Source organism: Cetorhinus maximus, chromosome 7 (genome assembly GCF_964194155.1).
Source record: "Cetorhinus maximus chromosome 7, sCetMax3.hap1.1, whole genome shotgun sequence".
Lineage (NCBI taxonomy): Eukaryota > Metazoa > Chordata > Chondrichthyes > Lamniformes > Cetorhinidae > Cetorhinus > Cetorhinus maximus.
The window spans coordinates 89594207-89620069 of NC_135885.1; the positions used below are offsets into that span (position 1 = coordinate 89594207).

The 25863-nt window shown below is 41.8% G+C and overlaps 1 protein-coding gene across 1 annotated transcript in view; it reads right to left on the bottom strand.

Moving 5' to 3' along the window:
* Positions 1–340: 340 nt before the first annotated feature.
* The window catches only part of LOC144682425 (collagenase 3-like), a 104620-nt gene continuing 79097 nt past the window's right edge, over positions 341–25863 (bottom strand). Inside the window, 10 exon segments of the mRNA XM_078544833.1 lie at positions 341–441; positions 2340–2443; positions 2536–2695; positions 3139–3272; positions 3890–4033; positions 5355–5520; positions 6027–6152; positions 9771–9919; positions 10719–10975; positions 13842–13897. Coding sequence (XP_078400959.1) covers positions 341–441; positions 2340–2443; positions 2536–2695; positions 3139–3272; positions 3890–4033; positions 5355–5520; positions 6027–6152; positions 9771–9919; positions 10719–10975; positions 13842–13897 — 1397 coding nt within the window.

The window sequence follows — 25863 nt, forward strand, 5'->3', positions numbered from 1 at the left end:
AATGGGATCATTAATGCTCAAGTATTACCACATATACAGATGTACTGCAGCATAAATATGAATATAAATACATTAAATTTTGAAACATAAATATGAAAAATATAAATATTAAATCAAGAAAACAAAGCATGCAATAGCAATACAATGAATAATAAATACAAAGCAATAGAATTATATTAAATTCTTTCAAATAGTTCATCTGTTTGCAATAATTATAATAGGTCTTCAATACAGTGTTATTTGGAACCATATAAATAAGTTATTCTAAGAGGCATGTTATGTATAATCCATTTAATAGTGTTTATCAGTTAGTGGACCACCAATTTGATAGGGCGTGTAATTAACAGCCCACCCATGAGTTGGTTCTGCCAGTCTGAAGTACTCGCTTCTCCCTGATGTTGAACTGGAATTTAATTGGTCCACGGAAGAAGAAAATATTTCCTAAAAAACAGAATAGAAACTTAGCTCAGGGCCCACAAATGGCTTCAATCAATGCAAGAGAAAAAACAAAATACATTTATTATTGCTACATTTTAGAGGGACCATTCTGCAACCTTTACAAATTGCTGATAAGCTGATGTAATGAATTTCAAAGTCACAAAGTAAATTTGAATTAAGAAAATTGGCTGAAGACACCAATTGAAGAAATTAGTTCAGGAACAGAATAGAGTAAGGTTGCTCTAGGATTGGTCTTAGGAACAGTACTGTATCAAATTTGCATCACAACTTGGATTCAAAAACTCAGTGCAAAATGAATAAATTTGTAGACGATACCAAAACAGGAAGGGCAGTGAAATCAGCAGAGATGGCTAAGGAACTACAAATGAGTCTGACAAAATATCACAGTGAATAAACCAATAACAGACAAAGTTGAACAATGTAAATCGTAATCAACAAAGCCAACAGAATGCTGAACTATATTGTCCAAACAGCTGAGTACAAGCTAGACAAAGTCATAATCAAACTGATTCGACACTTTGAGCTTTTTTTCAGTTCTGATAACTGAAACACGGAGAAGACATTCAAACACTTAAGTTGGTGAAGAAGAGTCAAAAGACTAATATGTAGTATCTGGGGAATGAGGAAAACCAGATAAAATTGAGGCTTTAGCCTCAAAAGGAAGTAGCTAAGAAGTGATCATAAGGAGGGATGCCGGAGGGTAGGCAGTATAGATATGGAAAATTACTTCAAAATAATTTAGGAAACTAGGTGAAAAGGACAAACGCTCCAACAGGCAATCGGCAAATTTAGGGCTGATATCAAGAAGTTCTTACAGAGAATGATTCTTATCTGTAATGGGTTGAGGGCAAATAGGCAGAGACAGAAAGCCTGAAATTGTTTAAGAAAGAATTGGATACAGCATGATGGAGAGAAGTTGGGGGGGAAGAGTGGGACAGTGGAGAGCATTAGGACCTTTCTGGATGGATGAAAATAAATGGAATGAATGGTCATCCTCACTATCTTTCCATGTTCTTAGAAAGATGGCTTTGGATATCTGACCATTGTGTTGTCCTTTTTGCTCAACAATGAACTATGGCTAAAGTTAAATCAACCTGAATTGAATAGACAATGATTGTTTAAATGTATGAGCACCTTCCTCAGAGCATGGAGGAAAACCCTTCTAAATTGAAGCCACTTTATTCAAATTATTTGCCCTAACTATCTCCTTCCTTGTTCCCAAGTTTCTATCATAGAAGTGAAGTTACTGCCACCAGGTATTTCTGCAGGGCTGCTCCTGATACCCCACCAATAGATTGGTGGAAATCCCAGTGAAATGACATAAATATCATTACATCATTCCTCTCAGGTTGCCACTAATATCCACTCAAGTACTACTCCTACTGACAGGAGATGAGGAGCTGCTACGAAATTCTATCCTTATACTGAAACAAAAAACTAGGAATAAAATAAACAGGTCCACTTCAGAGTTCAGGGACAAACGTAAGACCAGTTCAGGCCAGCTGACCAAGCATGCACATACCTACACACTTCCAGGGGTCAATGAAGCTATTAGGAACAGGAACAATGATTAATTTTACTGCCCATGAACCAGAAGCATTCACTGTGCCTATACTGACCCCATTATTACCCAACCTAAGATCACATCCCTGTACAGACCAGAGATCAGTCTGAGACTTTATGGTCTGCATGACTCATGTACTGATTGGGTTAACGCCCTGAGCATTTAGAAGCTCTGTGCAGTATTTACTGAACAAAAAAAATTATGTGTGTTTATTATTGCAAAGACAGTTAAATATATTTTTTACTTGGGGGAAAAAAGACTGCATAAATACTTTGACTATCTCAATACTTCAATGAATAATTGCTTTTAAATTTACCATGGTGTTCAAATGCTGCATCCACGCTGCGAGGGATTCCTGGCCAGTCAGCTGCTTTCAGGCGTGGGTAACCTTCATCCATAGCTTGTTTACCTTCATCATAACTGGAAGGAGAAGCACATACTTTATGTAAACAGTGACATGTCAGTGATGAAAAATATTTACGTGAATCTTTATATAAAGAATGAACCATTACCTCCAGTACTGGTCTCCTGAGAAGAATAAAGTCTTTGAAGTTTCCCTGATATGAACAGCTGCATCTATTTTCTTGACTGATCTTGGAATACCAAATCGGTAGATGTTCTTTGGGTAACCTGGCATGATATCATAGCCACTGATGGCCCAGTATTTATTCCCTATGGGATTACAGAAATTACGTTACCATCTTCATATTAATAAATATGTTTTGTTCTTAGCCTCAATGTCCCCTCATGTGGGCACCATTTCTTAACTAAGATGCTGGACAGCCAACCTAGTTTCCATCCTCTCCTAATCTTGCGCTCACATTGATTTCTTTTTGCAAGAGCTGCAGTCCTAGAGAGGTCCTTTTCTGTTTCTTCTTGGCTCTGTCTGATGAAACTCAGCCAACTGCACATAGCATAACACAGCACTACAGGCACAATCCTAATGAAGAAGTTGTCTTAAGCTTCAATCTTGAAACACACATGCTAAAATGTGAACTTAGCCCAAGTTCCAGAAAACTCTGTCCCTCTTCCCAGTGGCATTGCTGTTTCCAGCAGTAAGCTATCACAAGATCCTAGTCCCCTGTCCTTTAGCATGAAAAGTAACAGTACTAAACCTTTAATAACAACAAGAAAATCTCTGTTCAGGTTTTCATACGCAGCATCAATCTTTGCAGGAATCTTTGGCCAGAATGATCTCACTAGAGACAGTTCAACCTCAGACATTTGTGGATGTCTTCTCCAGAAAAACCTAATAAATAACAAGGGTTTATTAGAATACATTAAACATAATCCATTTATATTATACTTAATTGTTTTCTAAAACAACATTAGTAAACTGTTCATCAAAAAAGAGTTATTTTATAGGTACATCACATGCCTTAAAATTATTCCCTGGACAAAAAGAGCAGGTAAATGATGTATTTCGGGGATGTGCAAATGCTAGTCCTGGGGTACAGCAGTAAATACACTTTATTGGTTCTAAAGCATTTTGGGACACCCTGAGATCATAAAAGGCATGATAAAATGCAAGCTCTTGCTAAGTGCTATTACTCTATAACCGGTCACTGGAACCTGTGCCAGATTAGCCAGGTTGGACTGGTTTTCATTGTCTCACCCAATGAAACATTTTGGTTTAAATTATCATCATTTCCGTAAAGTTTGATGCATCAAGAATCTGACATATGGAGAACTGTAGACAAAAAACCCATACCTACTATGTGAAGGTAAAAAAACAGGAATGTTTACCAAAAGTGTACTCAAATATTTGTGAAAAAAATCCCCAATATGAAACTACCAATATTATCAATAAAGCTAACCAAAAATAATTCTTTAAAAATGTTCTGGAATGTTAAACATGGTTCATACCTGTCTTTGAAAATAAACATCTCTCCTCGAAGACTAGCAATTGCATCAAAGGACAACATAGGATCACATTTCTCTGGTGTCTTTGGTGGTGGTGGTCCAGGGTGTCGATCTGATTTACCTTAAATTAAGTAACCACACATATTACTAAACAAAGAAGAAAATACTGTTCAAGGCAGTGTTAGTAATCCCAGACCAAAGTGGATTAGTGCTGGAGTCCAATTCTAATTAAAGTAATAAGATTTGCTGTATTTCAATGATTGGTGAATCTCACAAAACACCAGACTAGAAGGGAATTGATCCTGGAGTGAGCAGCCAGAAGGTGGTTCATTTCTAAAGAGTTCGCTGACTTGCCCCAGTATCTATAGAGGCGGAGAAACGGAAATTCCAGAAAACAGTGCAAACAGAATTTGTGCTATTTTCCTGGAGTTTCCACAGCTCTTCCATCGAAGTTATGGCAGATGATTGGAATAAACGTCAGAGAAATTCACCCTAATGCTCTTTCAAAGAATGAGGCAGTGAAATTTAATGCAGATACTAGTAAAGTAATGTACATTCGAAGACAAAATTAGTTACTTTTTTTAACCAGTGAGCACTAGCTAATGGTAAAATTGAAAACAATCTGAGTCTTTTGTTTGATTTGGTGCTTAATTTATTAGATCAATGTGCAGCAACAATCGATACATTGTATAGAATTCTGATAACAATGTTAGGTCAGTAGCGTTTTGGTTTACTCTATCCAATTTTAGTTATCTACACTCATAGTGAACATTCCAACCCTGGAGGCAATTCAAAGAGCAAAACACTGACCACTCAGGGACTGAGTTGTAAGGATAGCCTGAAAAAACTTAGAAAGACAGCAATTGGAGAAGGAAGCGCGGAACTGACTTAACATCATCCAAAATATTAATCGAGATCAATATCCAGGTCAGCCAAAACATTCAGATTGACGAGTATTCTTCATGGAAGCTGAGCCTTTGATAAGCTTCCTTTTTATTGCATGGATAAATTTGATTTGTGCTATTCCACCTCTTGAACAGTCAGGTTGGTTTGTTGTCAAGAACTATTTCTTCGTACAAAGAACACTCAACATTCGAAATAGATTTCTGGGTTAGATAGTGGATGCTACAATGTAGAAAACTGCAGAGTTTTATTGCTGAGTTTAATTCCAGGGCTTTAGCATCATTTAAACAATAAACAAGATAAAGTTACAAGGATTGAAAGATTGCTCCAAGTGTTTCAGGCCCATGTGCAATCAAAATGTCCAAACGCAATAAGTTAAACACAACACAAGTAAGCTTTAATAATTTATTTTACAGCAACTAGCTTGCTCTGAATAAATTACTAGTTATAAAAATAATTCATTCTTTATCCTCCAATCACATCACATGATGTCATTACCTTGATAGAGTAACAGCTCTTTCATTACCTGTATTGTCACTAATTGTTCAGGGAGGAATATTTCAACCTACCATACAAAGCCTGGATTCCATTCACATCATCCTGAGGAAGACGGAACTTCTTCACTCTTGTAAATGTATATGTGGGGTACATCAAAGCCCCAGGATCACGAGAGTGAGCGAGTCCGAGTGCATGGCCAAATTCATGGGCGGCCACAAGGAACAGGTTATATCCTAAATAAAACACAGTCACAAAGCAGCAAATTTAAAATCTGTTAAATATGCATTAGAGGGTCAAGAGTTTTAAAATTTTCATAAACCAACAGCTAAATGTCAAACTATTTATTAAAAACTTTAATCCTGAAGTTCATGTAAATGCCTTGTCTGCTATTTCAGATAGGAGTGGTTCAAACCTTTAAACCCTTTTAAACATGCTTCCAACTCTTAATTTTATCAAAGGTATCTGGGCAAATATTTAGCACATGATGCAAGTCAAAATGTAAAGCTTTGACAAATTATTAATGATATTGCATTTCTCAGAAACTGAAAAAGAATTTCTAATTCTGAAGGCTGCACATATGTAGGCGTCAAAATTATGATCTTATATTAAAATGTTGCAAAAAGAATCTCTCAAAATTGACATTGCTAGCCAACTACGTAAACTGTTTTCTAACTAGAAACATCCTATTAGTTTGTTCACATTTTCTCCACTAATTAATAACATTGGTCAATTTTTGTACCATTTGATCCCATTGTCCAGGTTTCGTCTTCATCAAAGTGAGTGTCTCCTCCAAGGCCTGCTGCAGGAGGAAAAGCGTGGGCCAGTAATCCATTAGCTCCATCAAATGGATAATTGTCCCCATGTTCTGGAAATAATGAAACAAAAAATCATCAAAATGAATTCAGAAGTTGGGCAAAATATTACAAATTGTAAGGTAAATAAACACAAAGAAAGAGCTTTTCACTGTGCAGCAAATTTCCCTCCTCACAAAGGGCACTCATGGTAGCCAACTTTGAGAATGCATCACCCAGATGGTGGGATATCCTTTCTATGGTCCACCTTCGTATGTTGCTCGTGAGTTGCGAGCACCATAAGAGTTTAACACTGCAGCTTAGTGTGCCCGGCCAGTATAATACTCATGATTTGGAAGCATACTCAGGAAAGATGAACACAGAGCAGGAGAAACATGTGGTGGCTATGCCCCATTATTATTATGGAGTCTGAAAGAGGACTCTTGCTCCTCCTGGCCTCATCACAGAAATAAGTTTAAAATTAGCTTTTTGTTGCCACTTCTGCTGAACATCCTGGTGAAACTTGGTGAAGCCTGCAATGGATCCCAATTTGCAAATTAAAATAACCTAAACTGGGCTGTGGCCATCCCGTGAAAGGCCCTTTTGAGATTGGTGATGGCCACATCACCAGTGTAAATGGGCCCATTTTCTGGTCATAACCACTCCATCTATATAGGGTGGCTGAAGTTATGATCTACCCACTGGCTCTTGCTGTGTTGCACAGGCACCAGTACTCAGACCTATGCTTCATTTGTTACCAAACATTCACTGATACACCACCACCTTCTTAAACAGAGGTTTCTTAAGCAGAATCCCTGGATGAGTTTCTCCTGTTTTCCACCTTCTTAAACTAGATGCAATTAAGTGAATCACAGTGTTACAACTAACATCTGCTTTGACAACACTGGCCATTAAGTGAACCTGATTCATATGCGTTAGTCTGCACTTTCCACTAAACCATCTGGGGAGTCCAACCTCTTTCTTCAAATGGGAAGTCTAATTCCTGCAAAAAAAAATGATGAGCTGCATATTCAGAATGACATTCTGAGATCTATTCTGTGTGTTTACTTCCATTCTTACAAATTGTGAATGGTCCTACAACATCAAAGGCCGGGATTTTCCGTGCCCGCTGGCATCAGGCGTGCTTGGTGGTGTGAATGGACAATATGGTGAGAAGGCCCAAAATTAGTTTCACGACGTCGTTAAATCAGTTTGTGATCGTCCACTCAGCCATCGATGGCGGGCCGCACTTCTCACCATCGGACGTCAGGAACATCATTGTAATACATCTGCATATCATTATAAGGCCAGCTCGCCCTACTAAGCCACCTCACTGGACCATCTGCCCACCTGCCAATGTGTTTCACAACAGCTTATATAAGGCATGCACCTGGTGAGCTGCACTTCGCTCGGGACTTCAGGGTTTGTTTGCCTACCTTGCTTTAGTCAGCACTCGCAGTCATCAGCACCAGGCTTCACAAGACAGCACCACATCACTTTCAGAGGGGCTCACAGGTTGGTCTCTACCTACCAGGTCAGCCATATGTGGGTGGATTTTCAATGGCTGCAGGGCTAGGGCTTGCTTGGGGAAAGGGGAGAAGTGGTCTCAGGTAAGGGAAGAGGCCGCAGGACTAGGGCTGTACTGGGGAAGGAGGGTATCCCAGGGTCTGTGTGGGGGCACATATTGACCTGTGCCAGTGGCCTCAAGAAGGTGAGGGCTGAGGAGGCAATCTCCAGAGGAGATGAGGCCAGATGGAGATGTGAGGGTATGTGTGTGAGAATGGGTGGTGATCTCCCTTGAGCTGGCAGCGAGTGAGGTGACAGTGAATGTATGATGGGCTTGAGTGTGTGATTTAGAGTGATGAGATAGTTGCCGTACCCTGGTTGCACAGATGAGATCATTCATCCTCTATCTGCATTGGATGGTCAACCACTCAGTGCAGCATTGGCACTGATCATCACTACCAACGCCCACCAAGCTGGAGTGGTAATGTTGCTGCCCCTCCTGCGGCCAGAGCAAGGGTAGAGGACATCACAGCGGGTCTCCCCAAGAAGGCCCGATCCATGGGTGCTCCTCCTTCACTGCCCTTCACCGCCACCCGAACGGTGTTACGTACCCAATGGTATGGGGCTCGACTGGTTATAACCATCGCTTCATGACTACACTTGATCTTAGCCAAAAGGCCGAGAAGTCACTTACACAGATCAACATGTGCCCCCACACACACCCTGGGATACCTTCCTTCCCCAGTATAACCTTCGCCCTGCAGCCTCTTCCCTTGCCTGAGGCCACTTCTCCCCCTTCTCCAAAAAAGCCCTAGCCCTGCAGATGTTGAAAAGCCACCCCCACCTTATAGCTGGTCTGGTAGGCAGAGACCTGCTTGTGAGTCCCCCTAAAAGTGTTGTGGTGCTGTCTGCAAAGTCTGGCGCTGATGACTGTGAGTGCTGCCCAAAGCAAAGTAGGCAAACAAACCTCAAAGTCCCAAGTGAAGAGCAGCTCACCAGGTGCATGTCTCTTATGTACAGTTGTGAACCGACGTGCCTGGATGATCTAGCGTGGGGGGGATGATTCCAGCGAGCAGGGCTTATAATGATATCCAGATGTATTACCATGAAGTTCTTGATGTCCAACGGCAGAAAATGCAGTCCACCATTGATGGGCACAATGGACAATTGCAAACTGCTTTCACGATGTTGTGAAACTGATTTTTGGCCTTCTTGCCATATTATCCGCTCACACAGCCAAACACACCTGCCGCCAACAGACGCAAAAAATTCTGCCCCATGTGTTTGTGTGAAAAACATTTATTTGAGCCATGCATCCTAATTTGTCCTTTCGCTCCAATGTTTTACTCACATGCATCTCTTAATTCTCTCTCCTGATTTAATTACTTCACATCTTTTGGTTTTCCCTTTGCATGTAGTGCCTAACACAATTTCTGACTGTTACTCCACTGTCTTTCCTTTTCTTTGTTTTTTGACTATTATTTGTTACCATTTCTACTTGAGCTCTCCCTCCATTTAAAGTCCTTAGTTTAAAGAGCTTGTGACCATCCTATTTATCCCTTCCTCTAGGACCTAGTCACAGCCTGGTCTCAGCCTAGTTCAGGTAAAGCTGGTCCCAATGGTACATTTCTTCCCAATCCCAGTATGGGTGCCAGTTCCCACACCACTCCTTCAGCAATATATTCACCTCCTTAATCCATGTATCCCTAATGTGAATCTGTATGTAGATTGGGTAAAATTCTAAAGGTTATAACCCTTGAGGTTTTGTTCTTTCATTTGGTTCCTAGTTCTCTCCAAACAGAGAATGTCTTGCATTCTCTCCCCAATATTGTTGGTCCCAACATGGACGACAATGACTGGATGCTCTCCCTCCCTCTTCCCTCAAAGGTCTTGAACAAATTGGAAATCTAATCCCAGCAAAAATTGATTAAATGCATTTTCAGAATATTACTAGATCTACTGTGTGTGTTCACTTTCATTCTTACTAAATTGTGAATGGCCTACAATATCAAACAACCATTAAACCATCATGACTAAAAGTAATAAACAGTATAAATAGAATTCCAGTGGAATACTGCATACATAGTTTGTTCTTTTGCTGTAAGATTGTTCACAAATTAATAAGAGATCTTGATTCCTAAATTTACACTGAAACCAGCAATAGTGTGAATGATTGTTTTTGGTACCTCGAGCCCCAAATGAGATCATGATATCAGCTTCTCCTTTAAAGATTCTTCCAAACTTCAAAGGTGTGATGTCACTCCAAACCTTCAAAGCTTGCGAAATCGCGGTGTCCACATCAGTAGATGGAATATCCGGTGTATAGTTTAAAATTCTTTATTGAAGAAAACAGAAAGTAAGATTTTGCACGAAACGTAATGGACTAAATCTCGCTGGAGCAGGGCATCTTGCAAAGCATGTCATTAGTTAGACTTTTCCCAACATATTTCAGCTCAGGAATTTCTTATGCTGCTGGAAATGATAATTCCACAGTGAAGGCAGTGGGGAATCTGGGACCTCAGTGAACAGCCAGACCAACAAATCCATCCCCATTACCAATGAGATTTAGGATTGAGAAAGGGACAGAGGAACGGAAGAGAAGGAAGGTGAATTGGAGTCAAATCAGGTACAGGAAATAAATAAAGGAAGGAAAAGAGGGTTGGATTAAGAGAGAGAGAGAGAGAGAAAAACAAAGGGATTGTATGAATTTTAAAAAGAAAAAATACACTTAGCATTTTTAAATCTATAAGTAGAATTTACTGCTGGGGTAAATGAGGCTGAATAGTTTCAATTGTTCCTTTCCAGGGACACAGACTGATTGGCACTGAATTAACAATGAACAGGATACTTAAACTCTTAATTACCAGCCTTAAACTTTGGCAGTGAATTTAATGGCAATTCATCTGCAAGTCCAGCAAATTCATTAAAATAACGATGAGGCAAATGGCGAAGCACTGAGAATCAAGCAGCAAGTTCAGGAGGTTCGCAACTCAAAATCTCTTCATCCCCTGAACTTGCTGACCGATTTGTGAATTAATAACAGCGTACATCGTTAACACACTTTTGCTTTTCCAGCAAAATTTCGCCCAATCAACTGCGGAAATGATGTTATGAAATACCGTGGACAATATTACCTGTATGTTATTTTGTTCTTTTTCCATTTCATCATTCCTGGAAAGTGATTATATTCAGCAACGTCAGGGACTCCACATCGAGGTTTCTCCATTACTTCCATAGTTGCAGAATCCAGATTTCCAGTTACCTCAAGACCAAAGAATTCTTGCATTTTCCTAATCTTATTGGATAGGGAACTCTTTGATACAAATTTTCCGGCCATTCTCGCAAACTCTGGTGAACTGTCTTCAAGCGTGTAAAGCCGGTTCAAATAGGTCTAGAGGAAAAAAGTATTAACGTTATTAATCTTGATTTCATCTGTGAAAGAAGAAAGATTAATCTGTTTAAATTAATTTAACTGTTTCTTTGTTGTTAGTTGCATTCTGCACAGTACCTCTGCAAACTGCCAGTCCTCATTTCTCTCTATTTCTGAAAGCAGTGGGACAGCAGAAGAAAATGTTACATAAAGTAGAACAAACAAAACGGAAAAGCAAAGACACGTCATCTTTCTGTTCTCAACTGAAGATTGAGAGAGAAACTTCTGCCTCTGATTCTCTCCTTGAGCCTTTTATACTATTGTGTATCGTCCCACATTCTGTTAAAATGATTCAGATTTGAGTAAGCTAAAACAGGCAAAGCCAGGAAGTCCAATAAAGGGCATGCTTCTCTTGTCTCATTTGCAATTCCTTGAGGTTAGTTTACCAAGAAGCAGTTTACACCTATGTTCAAATTATCCGATGTCAGTAAAATCAGTGTAAATGTTCATCTCATTACAACACACCATGCTGAGTTTCTATGGAAACTGTTATTTTGTAAATGTACAGGAATCAGAGATCATTCCCTAATGGATTATTCCCCTGGGGGCCAAGGCAACCAAATCTGTCACCACCCAACATCCACATAACCCTGAGGAACTGCCAGTAAATGATGGTCTGGAGCAGAAAAACACCTGGCTAATTTTGACCCCTCCCATTCCTAGAGAGGTAACCTATACAGCTCATATCACCATCCTGGCTGAGGTCAGTTAACAACAACTTGCATTTATATGGTCCCTCTGAAGTAGCAAAATGACCCAAAACACTTTACAGAGATGAAATCAGAAAATTATTGAGGAGATGAAACTGGCACTGTCTCTATAATGAATCTCAGGAAGCTTGCTGTGACATATATCAGTGGCATTGAGAGACACGAGGGGCAGCTTGTCGAGTCATCGGTAGCTTCCAGGTAAAAGCGCAGTCATAGATGCTTTGAAAAAGGTGCTTTCATAGGGCTCCCACAGGGCTGGAACCTTTCATTCTATAACGATCCTGGCAGTTAACTCCTCTGAGCTTGTACCCAACAACAATGAACTGCAAGGAATGAATGCAAATGTCACTACTGTGGAGAGTCGCATTCAGTCTGCTGCCCTCTTGCCAAAAGTACTAAGAACATCTGAACATAAGAGAACTTCACCCTTAGGCCTGACACCCCTTGTACCTGCAAGAAAAAGGCCGTCAGAAACGGATTCCTCCAAAATAGCTGCTTCCTTGAGATTGGAGCCACTTCAGATATCTGAGGCTCTGAAAGGTTTACCCTTCAACCTGACCAATCTCAGAGAACACAAAGGTAAATGCAGTTGTAGATAGGATAATTAGATTTTTAGCATTTCTTTGGAGAATATGTTGTTTTGTGAAGCAAACATAGCTTGTTTGTATACAAATTAGTTTTTCATTTCTGGACATGTATCAGCTTTGAGGAATCGGGATGTTAGGGCAGGATACATCGGCTTCTGTCTAATGATAGAACTTGGGAGAAGTGTTTGATAGTCATGGATTTTGCAACTTGCGCCTCATTAAAACAGCTTAGTTGGAAGAGGGTTTGACTAAAACCTACAGGTCCCAAGTTCAATCCCCATTTTCAGCAGTAGTTATTCATATTTTTTGTGCTTTGGGGCATTTTATTATATTAAAGGTGCTACATAAATATAAGTTGTTGTTGGTGTGAGGAAAAATTAAACAGATTTGAAGCGGCTTTTTAGTAAATGGGCATTTATTTGTTGAATGCCCTGTGCTGTGCATTGTGCTCTTCTTTCCCTGGTTCTTGCCTGTCCTGCCCATGTTCTTTCATTCTTATACATCCTCTTCATTCTCTGCAGTGGGAAATCCATATATCTGCTCGCAATTATCAACTTCAATTTCATGCAAACCTGAGGTAGTTATTGCAGTCGGTGTTTTAAGGCTTGCAAAATCATCTGAGGTGTGTTAATCTTCCTGGAATGTCTTCTTACGTTATTAATGCATTAATAATAATATCAGAAATACAAAAACAGCATCTTGTCAATGATGCTTCACAGAAATTATAGCAAGTTCCTCCGAAATTTGCTAAGAGCTCTTGCATCTATGGAAACTCACATTATAAGTCAATGTATAAGACAAAAAGAGAACACTGGGCACAAATAGTGCCAAATTGTGTCATGTGATTGTCCTTGGAGGCTCCGACCAATGAGCCCGGAGCATGTGTAATCCGGAGGGCGGGGCTTCTTGTCGGGGACAAGGTTCAAGCATGTAGCATCCGATAAGCTCTCTGTAATAAAGTTATCTGTTTCTGGTTGAAACCTGTCCAGTACGTCAAGTCATTACATTTGGCAACGAGGGTATAATAGCTCCGACGCTGCACCTCACCTTGTTAACGTGAGTACATCATATCTTAAGAAAAAAAGGAAAAGAATACTCACCAGTCATATCAATCTTTGGCAGAATCAATCCTTACAATGCGACTATGGGAGCCTGGAGCCACTATGTAGACCGTCTTGGTTTTTACTTCATAGCGAATGAAATTACCGTGGAGGAGAAGCAGAAAGCCATCCTTTTGAGTGTATGTGGTAGCAAGGCATACAAACTCATCTGCAGCCTGATGGCCCCGAATGCACCCAATTCTAAGTCCTTTAATTAATTAGTAGACCTCGTGAAAATGCATTTTTAGCTGAAGCAATCTGTAATAATGCAGAGGCTTAAGTTTAATTCCAGCGTAAGAACCCCGGGAGAATCCATCGATTTGAAGTGCACCTTGGAAATAGCATTAGCCATAGAAAGTGCCGCGAGAGACTCGCAGGCTTTACAACTCATACAGCATGGCAATGCCCTTCACGTGGGGCAGGAACCTACCGCCGGGCATGGTGCAAAAACCAGGGACGCAGCAGCAAAGCGAGAGTCAATGTCAGCTGTTAGAAAACGAAAAGGCCTAGTAGAAACAATTCAGCAGCGACTCTAAGGTTAATCTGTTCCAGATGTGGGCTTGGCGCCACGTACCAGATACCTGCAGTTTCAAGGATGCAGAATGCCATTATTGCCGTAAGAAAGGTCACATAATAAAGCAATGCAGGACAAAATCAAAATAACCCATAGGCAGCAAATCAATATGATTGAACTGAATAATGCATCAGAACCTGAAGCTGTCGATACCGACATCTACTCCCAGCACAACGTCACTGCAGTAAAAACCAAACATGTCACTGCCACAATCCAAGTTAATGGGAAGCCATTAATAATGGCGGTAGACACGGAAGCCTCAACCACAGTGGTGGGAGAGCACACATTTAAATACCTAAATGAAGGCAGGTGGCCACTGAATCTGTAGCCAACAACAGCTCAATTAGAAATACACTGGAGAATCCATACAGGTAAAGGGCATTGCCACAATACCTGTGTCCTTTCGGTAACAGACAGCCCAGCTTTCAGTGATCATAGTGACAGGTGAAGGACCTAATGTTTTGGGCCGAGACTAGTTGCAAAAATCAAGCTCAAGTGGTCTGAATTATTTCACTTGAGAACAGGAGAAGTTCCTGAACTGCTAAGGAAATACGACAGTATATGTTGTGATGAATTAGGGGAGTTAAAAGGCTTGCAAGCAAAAATATATGTAGATTCTCAGGCAACACCCCACTTCTTTAAGGCCAGACCTGTGCCTTATGTCTTAAAGGAGAAGGTGGATGCAGAACTGTGTCGGTTAGAAAATTCAGGCGCCATCCAACCAGTCCAGTTTTCAGAATGGGCAGTGCCCAAAGTCCCAATGGAGAAGGCTGACCAAACTATACTTATTTTTGGGGAATTTAAATTGACCGTGGACAAACTAGATAAGTATCCTATCCAGAGGATAGATGACTTATATGCAAAGCTAGCTGGAGGCAAATACTATACCAAACTGGACATGAGCCATACCTACCAACAGTTAGAACTGGATAGCACATCTAGAGGGTATGTAACCATCAACATGCACAAAGATCTGTATCAATGTATCGCCTACCCTTTGGAGTATCATCTGCACATGCAACCTTCAAAAGGACAATGGAAAGTCTTTTGCAAGGACTTCCCCGAGTGGTAGTATACTTAGATGATGTTCTGATCACAGGGTAAACTGAAACCGAACACTTGGCCAGCCTGGAAGAGGTGCTAAGAAGGTTCTTGGAAGCCAGTGTACAATTAAAAAGAGAGAAATGTACATTCCAAGCACCAGAAGTTACTTACATGGGTCACAGGGTGGATGCCATGGGTTTGCATGCGGTAGAAGAGAAAATTAGGGCAAAGATGAGCCCTCTCCATCCAATGTAACTGAACGCAAGTCTTTTCTGGACATGATCAACGATTATAGCCGCTTCTTGCCAAACTTCTCAGCAGTGTTAGCACCATTACACTTGTTGTTAAAAAAGAATCATCATTGTCATGGAATCCACAATAGGAAGAAGTCTTTGTGAAAGTTAAAAAGCTATTACATTCGTGTTTATTTGTACTCTATGGTCCATTGAAAGAGTTGGCATTAACATGTGACGCATCTCCTTATGGTGAACTGTATTATCACATAGGATGGAAGGTGGATCAGAAAGACCAGTTGGCTATGTCTCAAGAACCCTCTCTGCAGCTGAGAAGGGGTATTCCCAATTAGAAAAGGAAGGTTTATCGGTGATATTCAGAGTGCAGAAATTCCACCAGCATCTGCATGGATGACATTTCACTATTGTATCAGATCATAAGCCATTAATGGGTTTATTCAGTGAGGATAAAGCCATTCTGCCATTAGCCTCAGCAAGAATTCAACTTTGGCCTATGATATTATCTGCATATGAGTATACCTTTATGCATATTGCAAATGCGGATGCACTCAGTCATCTCCTGTTACCAGATAGCATTGTACATGCTCCAGTGCCACAAGAAATTGTGCTTGTGATGAATTTCTTGGATTCTTCACCTGCAAAGCAAATTAGAAACTGGAGGAACAGATCCAATTTTGTCAAAAATCCGAGACCTTATATTGCAAGGGTGGTAAAATTCACCAGTGACTGAAGAGATAAGGCCATTCCATGCACATAAAACAGAGTTATGTTGTCAAGGTGGAATCTTGTTGTGGGGATCAAGATTTGTCACCCCTTTGCAAGGAAGAAAATCACTCTTGACAGAGCTTCACAGTGCACATTCCAGGCATTTCGAAGATGAAAATGTTTGAAAATGCTATGTTTGGTGGCCAGACATTGACAGATTGAAAGCATGGTCAAGCACTGTCTCCATTGTCAGCAACAACAGAAGTTGCCCGTTTCAGTTGCACTGCATCCGTGGGAGTGGCCTGGTCGACCCTGGGTTAGACTACATGTTGATTCTTAGATAATATCACCACCTTTAACACCTCATTGTTCCTTTGTCTGTAACATCTTTTGATTATCTGCTCCTATCACTGCTTGCTTGTCCCTACAACCCACCCCCCACCCCCCCACCCCCAACCCAACTTCTCTCCCCCCTCCACCTTAAACTAGCTTATATTTCACCCCTCTCCTAACTTCACTCAGTTCTGCTGAAGGGTCATGAGGACTCGAAACGTCAGCTCTTCTCCGCCGATGCTGCCAGACCTGCTGAGTTTTTCCAGGTAATTCTGTTTTTGTTTTGGATTTCCAGCATCCGCAGTAGTTTTTTGTTTTTATTTACATGTTGATTCTGTTGGACTATTCTTAGGTACCATGTTTTTATTGATTGTAGATGCGCATTCTAAATGGATTGAGGTGCATGAAGTCAGATCACCGACATCAAGCACAACTGTTGAAAAGCTGTGTCAATGTTTTAATATACATGGCCTATTGGAAGTCATTGTTTCTGATAACGATACAGTCTTTACCATCACAGAATTTCAAGGTTCATGATGTTAAATGGAATCAGACATATTAAAACAGCACAATATCATCCCTCATCAAATGGTTTAGCTGAAAGAGCTCTGCAAATTTTCAAACCTGGAATGAAGAGGTTATCAGAAGGCACTCTAGAAACTTGGCTTTCCTGCATTCTTCTCAATTATTGTATGATGCCTCATCCAACTATGGGTTCAATGCCATCTGAATTATTGATGAAATGCTGCCTACGTACACAGTTAAGTCTGGTGTTTCCAAACTTAGAGGGGAAGGTAGAGAAGAATCAGAGTAATCAAAAATTGAATCACAATGTCCATAGCAAAGCTCAAAAATTCATTGTAGGAGCCATAGTTTTCACATGGAATTTTGGAAGTGGACCTCGTTGGGTTCCTGGTATAATTGTCTCAGAAACTGGTCCTTTGTCCTTCCAGGTGGAAGTGAAAGAATGAATTGTTCGAAAATATGTCAACCATCTTAGAAATAGAGAGACAACCAGCTATTCCACCTGTGATTAACATCAAACCATTAATCTCTGAGGTAGACTGAATAGACAGGCCTGATGTCCCTATACAGTTGTCAAACCCTGAACTGTCACTTTCTAATGATATATCTGGTGCTTCAGTTCCTGATCATGTCAATCCAGTGGAAGAACCTCAAGTTGTAGAGCTACGCCACTCTAACCAAATATGGAAACTACCTCAGGGACATAATATTTAATCATCTGAGTTGTATATATGTATATGTTGTTGGATATTAAAATGTTCTCTGTAACTAGTAACTGTAAAAAAAACTAAAGGGGGACAAAATGTAATAACTGAAAGTATAGCTCCTACTTCCAATCAGGGGGTCACGTGATTGTTCTTGGAGGTTCCGACTAATGACCCCAAAGTGCAGGGAATCCTGGGGGGCAGGGGGTGTGGGGCTTCTTGTCAAGGTTGAAGCATGTAGTACCTGAAAAGCTCCCTGTAATAAAGTTATCTGTTTCTGGTTGAAACCTGTCCGGTATGTCAAGTCATAACACTGTACTTGATGCTCATTTATTTTTGGCCCAAGGCGTTGGAGAGAGTGCAATAATGTTGAGAGTAGGCATCTGGTTTATGAGGAAAGACTGCAGATGCTGCGTCTGCTTAGACTGGAGAAGTGAAGGTACGGGGTGACCAGAAGGAATTATTCACCCAGGATTCCTCTTCAAATTTATTATTCAAATCATCCAGGGCACATGAATTTGCACTGGTGTGCCAGGCAGAGGAAGAATCTGGTGTGATCCTCTGTCCAGTACTAACAGCTGCAGTGCAATCATACTTCATCATGGCAACAATAAGTCAGATGAAAAAGAAGTGTTTTACAATTGTTACAATGGTTCACAATTAGCAGGGATAAAGCACCAATATATTGTGTGCCATCGACTGTTGTGCAATGTGTCTTTCTGTTTCACAAACATTTGGACTGAGTCAGATTACCAATGAGAATCAATTAAAAGGATTTTGCTGGGCTGTGGATACCAGCTTCCATCAGCCCCAATCCATTCACAGAGGAAGGATTAAGAATATTAAGTGCTCTCCCCTCAAATCTCAACAATGGCTGGTGCATCATTGGTGCTTGTACATTCCCTATGGTTACCTTGGAGGTTCGTAGAAAAGATCAGTGTCAGGAATTGACCCAGAGCCTCATGAGACATTTCTGTGGCCACTACACACACTGTCAGCTTGATTGCATTAGAACGCAATGAGTGCTGGGTTTTCATTACATTTCAACATTTATGTCACTATGATCCACAAAGGTATAATCTCCACATTTCTTGCAATTAAAAATTTGCAGATTCAGGAATAAATTGTCTTCATACTTTGCACTGTAGAGTTGGTATAACTCAAAATTATGCACTTCTTCCTTCTCATCTCCTCAGCCATCTTTTACTCCCTCTGATTTCCCTTGCATTCTCATCCTATCCCGCCTCTGCTCTCTTCCACTCCCTCCCTTAACTCTATCCTTTCTCAACCTCTCCCCCTCATTTTCCCCCACTCTTTCCTTCCCATTCCCCTTCCCTTCCTCCCTTCTCTGTCCTTCCCTCTCCTTTCTTTCACTCCCCCCTCTCCATTCCTACTTCTTTCCATCTCTCTCCTCCTACACACTGCTTTTCCACCTTCTCCCCTTTCTTTCTGTATCCCCCCAGACCATCCCCTCTACTTTCAGCATACTTGGCAGAGGAATGAGTTGCAATATCATGAGAACAATAAACGTGCTTTCCTGTAATGGAGTGGGTTGACTGAAAATGATCTGTTCTCCTTCTGTCAGTTTAACTCAATATAAATCAGCTCACCAACATCATACCACATGTAAATGTGGAGTCACAGAGATGCTTTGATTTCTAGTTGCTGATATATAAATAAATGCAGGGGTCTGATCATGTCAATTTGTATTGTAATAGCAGTGCTAAAAGTCCAGGTCCCCAACAAAGAATGAATGGAGAGAACAAACACCACCACCATCAAATTCCCCTCCAAGTCACACACTCCCCTATCATAAAAATATATCTCCATTCTTTTATTGTCCCTGAGACAAAATCATGGAACTCCAGACCTAATATTTCTGTGGTAGTGACTTCACCAACAGACTGCAGTTGTTCAAGGAAGTGGTTCACCACTTAAAAACAACTAGGGAGGGACAGTAAATGTTGGCTTTACTAGTGAAACCCACATCCTTTTGATGAACAAAAAAATCTCTCCCAAAGGCAGAATCAAAATTGTTGAAAACCTGAAGGCCATTTTGAACCTGACAGGAAAAATTCCCTCACAAAACTTTTGCAAATTAGCAAGATTTGCCATTGTTTTATATTCATTTTGGAGATACCTGGAGAATTGATAAAATACATATGTTCATGAATAATGGCAACATTCTTGGTTGCTTGTTAATTATATCCTAATTTGTTGCTGCATTTGTTGTGCAGAGTGTATAGAGTAACTTATATTTTAACAGGACAAGACCAAAGATAAGTAATTTTATTAGTTTAGCATCTAATTGGCCAACCAATGACGTATTCGATATTCACATCTCATAATTGTCACCACTCAGTGCCTCAAGGCACTCCTTAATTAACTCAATCTGTTGACACAAACAACAAGTAACAATTTGTAGAAGATTCTTCAATGGAAATAAAATTGCTTTGTTTGCATCATACAGTGTCATTGATGAGATTTCCCGCTTAGTAGTTTGTCAGCCAGTGATTTCCCATATTCATCATAGGCAGGCTGACACAGCCTAGAAATTTGATTGTCTCATATACATTTTTGCTAACTATTCAAAATAAAACTTTCTAAACTTGGAAATTATATGGGCAGAACTTCTACCTGATGGGAATCTTCCCACCTCCAGGCAATGGACAGCATATGGTTTTACGTAATTTTTCCTGGAAAATAAAACACATCTGTTGCATGTAGTTTTGAGATTGGATTGAATGCCATTCATTCTAGCCCTGAAAATGTATGAAACATTTACCCCAGAGAGTGGTGCTTTTGCCTAATGATCCTCGGCAACATTGACTCTGCCATAAGTTGCAGGCCAGCTTATTTGCATGCCTCTTAGCATGAGTTGAGTGCAATGTGATGATGGAATAGGAATTGCAGGACTTCGGAGAGTGTGAAGTCTCTGAACGTTTCGGCAGGAAGCTGGGCATGCATTAGTTACTATTATATATGGCCCATGAGAGTATTTCTGGCACCTTTAAAGTATATTTTCACCTGGAGGGCCTACCGGAGACACCCGAGGGAAAGAACAGGATATTGGAAGGCAGAAAAATGAAGAACACAAATGATCTACAAACCCTCCTGGATGGGAAAGCACATAGGGATGAAGGGTGCACACCAAGATCATTGCAATTGGCATTGCTATGCAGCAAATGACAGCTAGAATTTTCCAAACCCCTCTCTGCACTTTTAATTCCTGCATGATCGCCATAATTTTCTGATTCAAGGAAGCCTGGAAGTGCTGTGAGACATCTTTTCAAAGAGATCTTCAATTATGTCTGACCATATTATAGCTGCACAGGATCTATTTATCAGGAAACACCATGTAATTGAAATCTTTGACCCTCCATTTATCATTAAAAGAAGAAGACCCTTGAGGATCCACAGTCCACAAACATCTAGCACAAGTAGCAAGATGGTGTAATGTGAGAATAGATTGTTTTTTAATTTTCAGGGGGCACTATGTTATCCTGTAAAGAAGGCTGGGTGTCTGTGTGTGTGATTTAATTAAACTGGGCAAGAGTTTGATAGGAGTCAGGTTGTCTGGGGGTTTGGAAACATGAAAAGGATAGAGGTGTTCAGTTGAGGTAAATAGGTTAGGTCTACATTTACAATTTTTAGATACGCTGATAGCTTGAATATCAAAGGAGAGTCAGAGGTAATAAGAAACATGTCTACACCTTGCAGGAGGCCATAGGTAAACAAGTCGTGGGGATGTTATATTTTATTGACCTAAAAGCAAAGCCATGAGCAATCTTATATTTGGAAGGGTTTGAGTTTCGAAGGGGTGAGAACAATGGGATGCGGTGAAAGGGAAAAAGGTTATAGTGAGTTACTTTGTATAACTGCTGATATAGAGATGGCTGGAGATAGCTGGATCTGTCTGAACTGTCGAGATAGCTGGAAATCTGGGCTGGGGGAGGATGCAGTTTGAATCACCTATCTCATCAAGTCAGAAAAGTTTTAGGTTGCAGCAAGCAGTTTTATTTTTAAATAGATTCCACAGCAGAATAGAAGCAGGTAAAGGCCATGTGGTACAGTTTGTGTGATATTGCTGGATTTCATATTTAAGCATCTATAAGGGAGTGTTGCCTGCAAGGTGTTTACTTGTGGGTCTGACCAAGTAGAGGGTTTGGGGTGGAATGTTTTGTCAGACTAACCTTAATTGTGTAACTGTAGCCTTGTGTGCTTAAGTTTTCTTTTATTTTTTGTCGATAAAACTTTTACTTTAAATAAACTTTTACTTTAAATTTTTTTTAAAAAAAGCATTACTGGACGTCTCACTGCTTTACCTCAATTTTAAGTCTTCTTCTCGTTATCAGAATACAAAAAAAAGGTTATGTTCCGTAAGCCAAGTTTCCCTCTGGGATTTGATTTGTGTAGCAATTAACATGGGGGTTGTGGTCATAACAAATTTGGGGGCTTTCCGTGGGATTATTAAAATTCCTTGATTGGTTGGTGTTTGAGAATCCAAGGGATATGAATATGAGAAGAATGCTGAACTCAGGAGTTTTTTTTTGCTGAAGGGTTTTAAAGTGGTTGGGCTGCAACATGGCTTTGGCAATTGCTACACTTTCCTGGGAGTCAGAAATGTGTCTGTGAAGTATTTGAAATCTCTGACTAAAACTCAGTTGAAAGAATTAGCAGAGAAAGTACAGGTGGCGATAAAAGCAGGATTTTGTAAGGCTGATATGGTTAAAGCACTTACCCAGCACTTAAAGTTGGAGAAAGGGATACCTGAAACTCGTGTGTCACAGCTGGAGGCAGTGAGACTTAAGTTGCAAATGAAGCAGCTTGATATAGAAAGAGATAGACAAAGAGAAAAACTTGAATTGGAAGAAAGAGAAAAAGAAAGAGAAACAAAAAAACTTGAGTTAGAAAAGGAGAAGGAAAATGAAAAGGAAGATTAAAAGAAATAGAAATAAAAAAGCTTCAATGGGAAAGAGAGGAGCAGGAAAAGGAAAAGAAAAGATTACAAGAGATAGAAATGCGAAAGCTAGAACTTGAACTTCACAGAGAGAAGTTAGCAATTGAAGAAAGAGAGAGGGAATGAGATAGGGAGCTTGAGAGAGAGAAAGAAACCAGACAGTATGAATTGTCTGAAGTGAAACTTAGAATGAAGGAAGAAAGTAGAGATGGTGGGCGGAATCATCCCAGATTTGCATTAAGTGCGATAGTGGGTAAAAAACCCACAATGGCAGTTTTTCACGTCGCATTGTCCCAAAGCAGCCGCAGTAATCATGCATTCCCAGGAAACGCACCATTTCTATGGCAGGTAGGTTCCGTTTGCCCGCCACACCATCACCTCACTGCTTCAGCATGCCAGGTGCCATATTTAAAGCCCAGCCACATGCACACCTCTCAGAGCTTCCAGCCCACGCCTGCCACAAAGAAGAGATGGCCCTGAAAGGCAAAAAGACTGCAGCCCCCAGGTTCAATGACACATCCCTGGAGCACCTTTTGGACGCATTGGAGGCTCATTGTGAAATCCTCTACCCAACTCTGGCCGCAGGATCGGCAGCAACCTCGCTAATCCGGCTTGGGATGCGATGGCAGCAGTGGTCAGTGCCAAAACCCTTCAAAAGAGGACAGTCACCCAATGCCACAAGAGGATGAATGATCTCCTCCGTTCCACCAGGGTAAGTTACTCTTCTCATCGCTCTCAACTCTCACACTCTGAAACGCATCGCACAGCCACAGGGATCTCAATCATTGCCAGTTCAAGGGACATCACCATTCACTCTCTCACACATGCCTTCATTGTCCTCATCCCGTCCATGGGACCACTCACCGCCCACACATGCCAGGCATACTTATATTTGGCCCAGCAGGTGTCCTGCTTATAATCTCTCCATCTCTATTCATGCAGGGCAAGCTAGAACACAACAAGAGGGAGAGGTTGCAGACCAGTGGAGGAATGCCCGAAATCAAGGTCCTCACGGACTTTGAAAACAGAGCCATCCAGCTGGCCGGCAGGGATCTGGACTGTTCCCGTGCTGACAGTGAGGTCGGCGGTGGTCTATCAAGTGAGGATCCAGCGGTTCAACATCCATCAGACAACCATGCTGTGAGTGATGCGTCCTCTTTCACAGGCCACTGCTCCCCTTGCTTCCACAGGAAGATCTGAGGCCCAGCTGACGTAGTTCACACCCCAGGGCCTCCAATCAAGCCCTGAAGAAACCTCTGAAGAGGAATCTGGAAGCACCCTCCCTGAAGTCCCATCACAGCGCTCACTCACACCCTCCATCAGCGCAGAGATACACACCTCGGTAGGACCTAGCTTTAGAGTAGCCCTGGGATCACAATCTGGTGAGCACATCACACTGTCTGATTCACAGTAGGTGGTGGCAGGGACTTCCCAGGCTTCTGGTACTCGGAGGACTGCTGTAGGCCAGACATTTGCTGAGTCTGAGCAGATGACGAGCCTCTGGACTCGGTCATGTCTTAGTTGCTGGAGCTGCAAAGGCAAGCTTGGGAATATCAGGAAGGGATGTCCGCTGCACTCCTCAGATTGCAAGGCATGATGAAGGAGTCAGTCTGTCTTCAGGTTGAGGCAATAGCGCCCGGTATGCCAGTGCACTGAGGTCAAGACTGGTTGGATGGCGGCCACCATGAGACCTTGGTCCATGACATCACTCCAGCACTGCTGCGCGGGCTGAACTCCATCACTGACACCATAGTTGTCCTCCATCACTGTGCATGCGAGAGGAGTGCTGGGCAGCTTGATCTCACTCTGGCTACCCCATCTCCTCAAGGATTCAGCCAGGGCCTTGGGCACCCAAAGGGAGGAGGATCAGTATGTGTACTCCCCGGGCCACCCATCCAGGCAACTCCAGGTGTGCCCAGCCCATCGGAATCTCCTCTCCCTGTGACCTCAACAGCTCCAGATCCACAAGCCGAGGAGGGGGCCACTGCCACACAACAGGACCCCGGAAGCAGGCCAGGGCCCTCCAGGTCTTGGCCCTCCAGAGGATGTCCATCAAGGTCATCACAGACAGGGCATAACAGTCTGACTCCACCTCTGCTGTGGATGTCTGGGGAGCACCAAGACCTGCACATGGTTTCCAGGGAGTGTCCACAACTCCTACATTCTCAGTCGGTGACAGATCCCTGACATCTTCCAGGGCCCACAGAGGCTGCAGGGATGGCTCTTAGAGGACAAGGGCTACCCACAGAGGCCGTGGCTGATGAAACCTGTGCAGTGGCCTCAGACTGCAGTAGAGCGAAGGTATAATGAGGCTCATGCTGCAACTCGCAACTTGGTGGGGCAAACCATTGGGGTGCTGAAAATGAGATTCCGGTGCCTGGACCAGTCTGGTGGAGCCCTGCAATATAGTCCATCGGGGATGTCATGCATCGTTGTCACCTGCTACGCCCTTTACAACCTGGGACTGCAATGGAGAGTGGAGCTGGCTGAGGAGGAGATGGAGGAGCTGAAGGTCTCCTGTTATGAGGAGGACGTCGACGGACATCGGGGTGAGGAGGTCCTCGAAGGCAACGATGACGGGTTGAAGCCCTCGCAATGGCCAGACAAGGCTGCAGGGCAGCCCTTCCCCCCCACCCCAATGCGCCTCAACCTTGAAGTCCAACAAGCAACCCAGGCGAGTGCTCCACAATATTTTTCTGTACTCACCTCAGATATCCCCTCAAAGTGCAGCCCACCAAGGGCATGCCTTTTATATGCTGTTGTGAAAGATGTCGACATGCAATCACACTGATGTGGGCGGACAATCCAGCGGGAGGGGGACAATCCTAGCAGGCTGGGCTTATAATGGTATGCAGATGTATTGCAATGAGGTTCCCGATGTCCGATGGCGGGAAACGTGGCCACCATCAGCAGGCAGAGGCAGACGAGTGCAAACTGGTTTCACGACGTTGTGAAACCGGCCTTTGGCTTTCTTGCTATAATGTCCACCGGCACCACCAAACATGCCCAAAACCAATGGGCATGGCCAATTCCACCCAGTGATTCAGATGGTGATTTTGATTCTTTTGAGGAATTTAATTTAACTTAAGATCTGTGGTTAGTGCCTAAATTTACAGAGGATGGAGTTGAAAGATATTTTACCTCATTTGAAAAGATAGCTATAAAATTGAATTGGTCAAGACATGCTTGGGCTATCATGTTGCAGAGTATTTTTCAGGTACAGCAATGAATGTGTATGCAAGCTTATCAGAGGAGCAGTTGGTAGATTAGGAAACACTAAACAAGGCAAAATTAAATGCTTATGAGCTTGTCCCTGAAGCTTATCAGCTTAAGTTTAGAACTCTAAGGAAAAT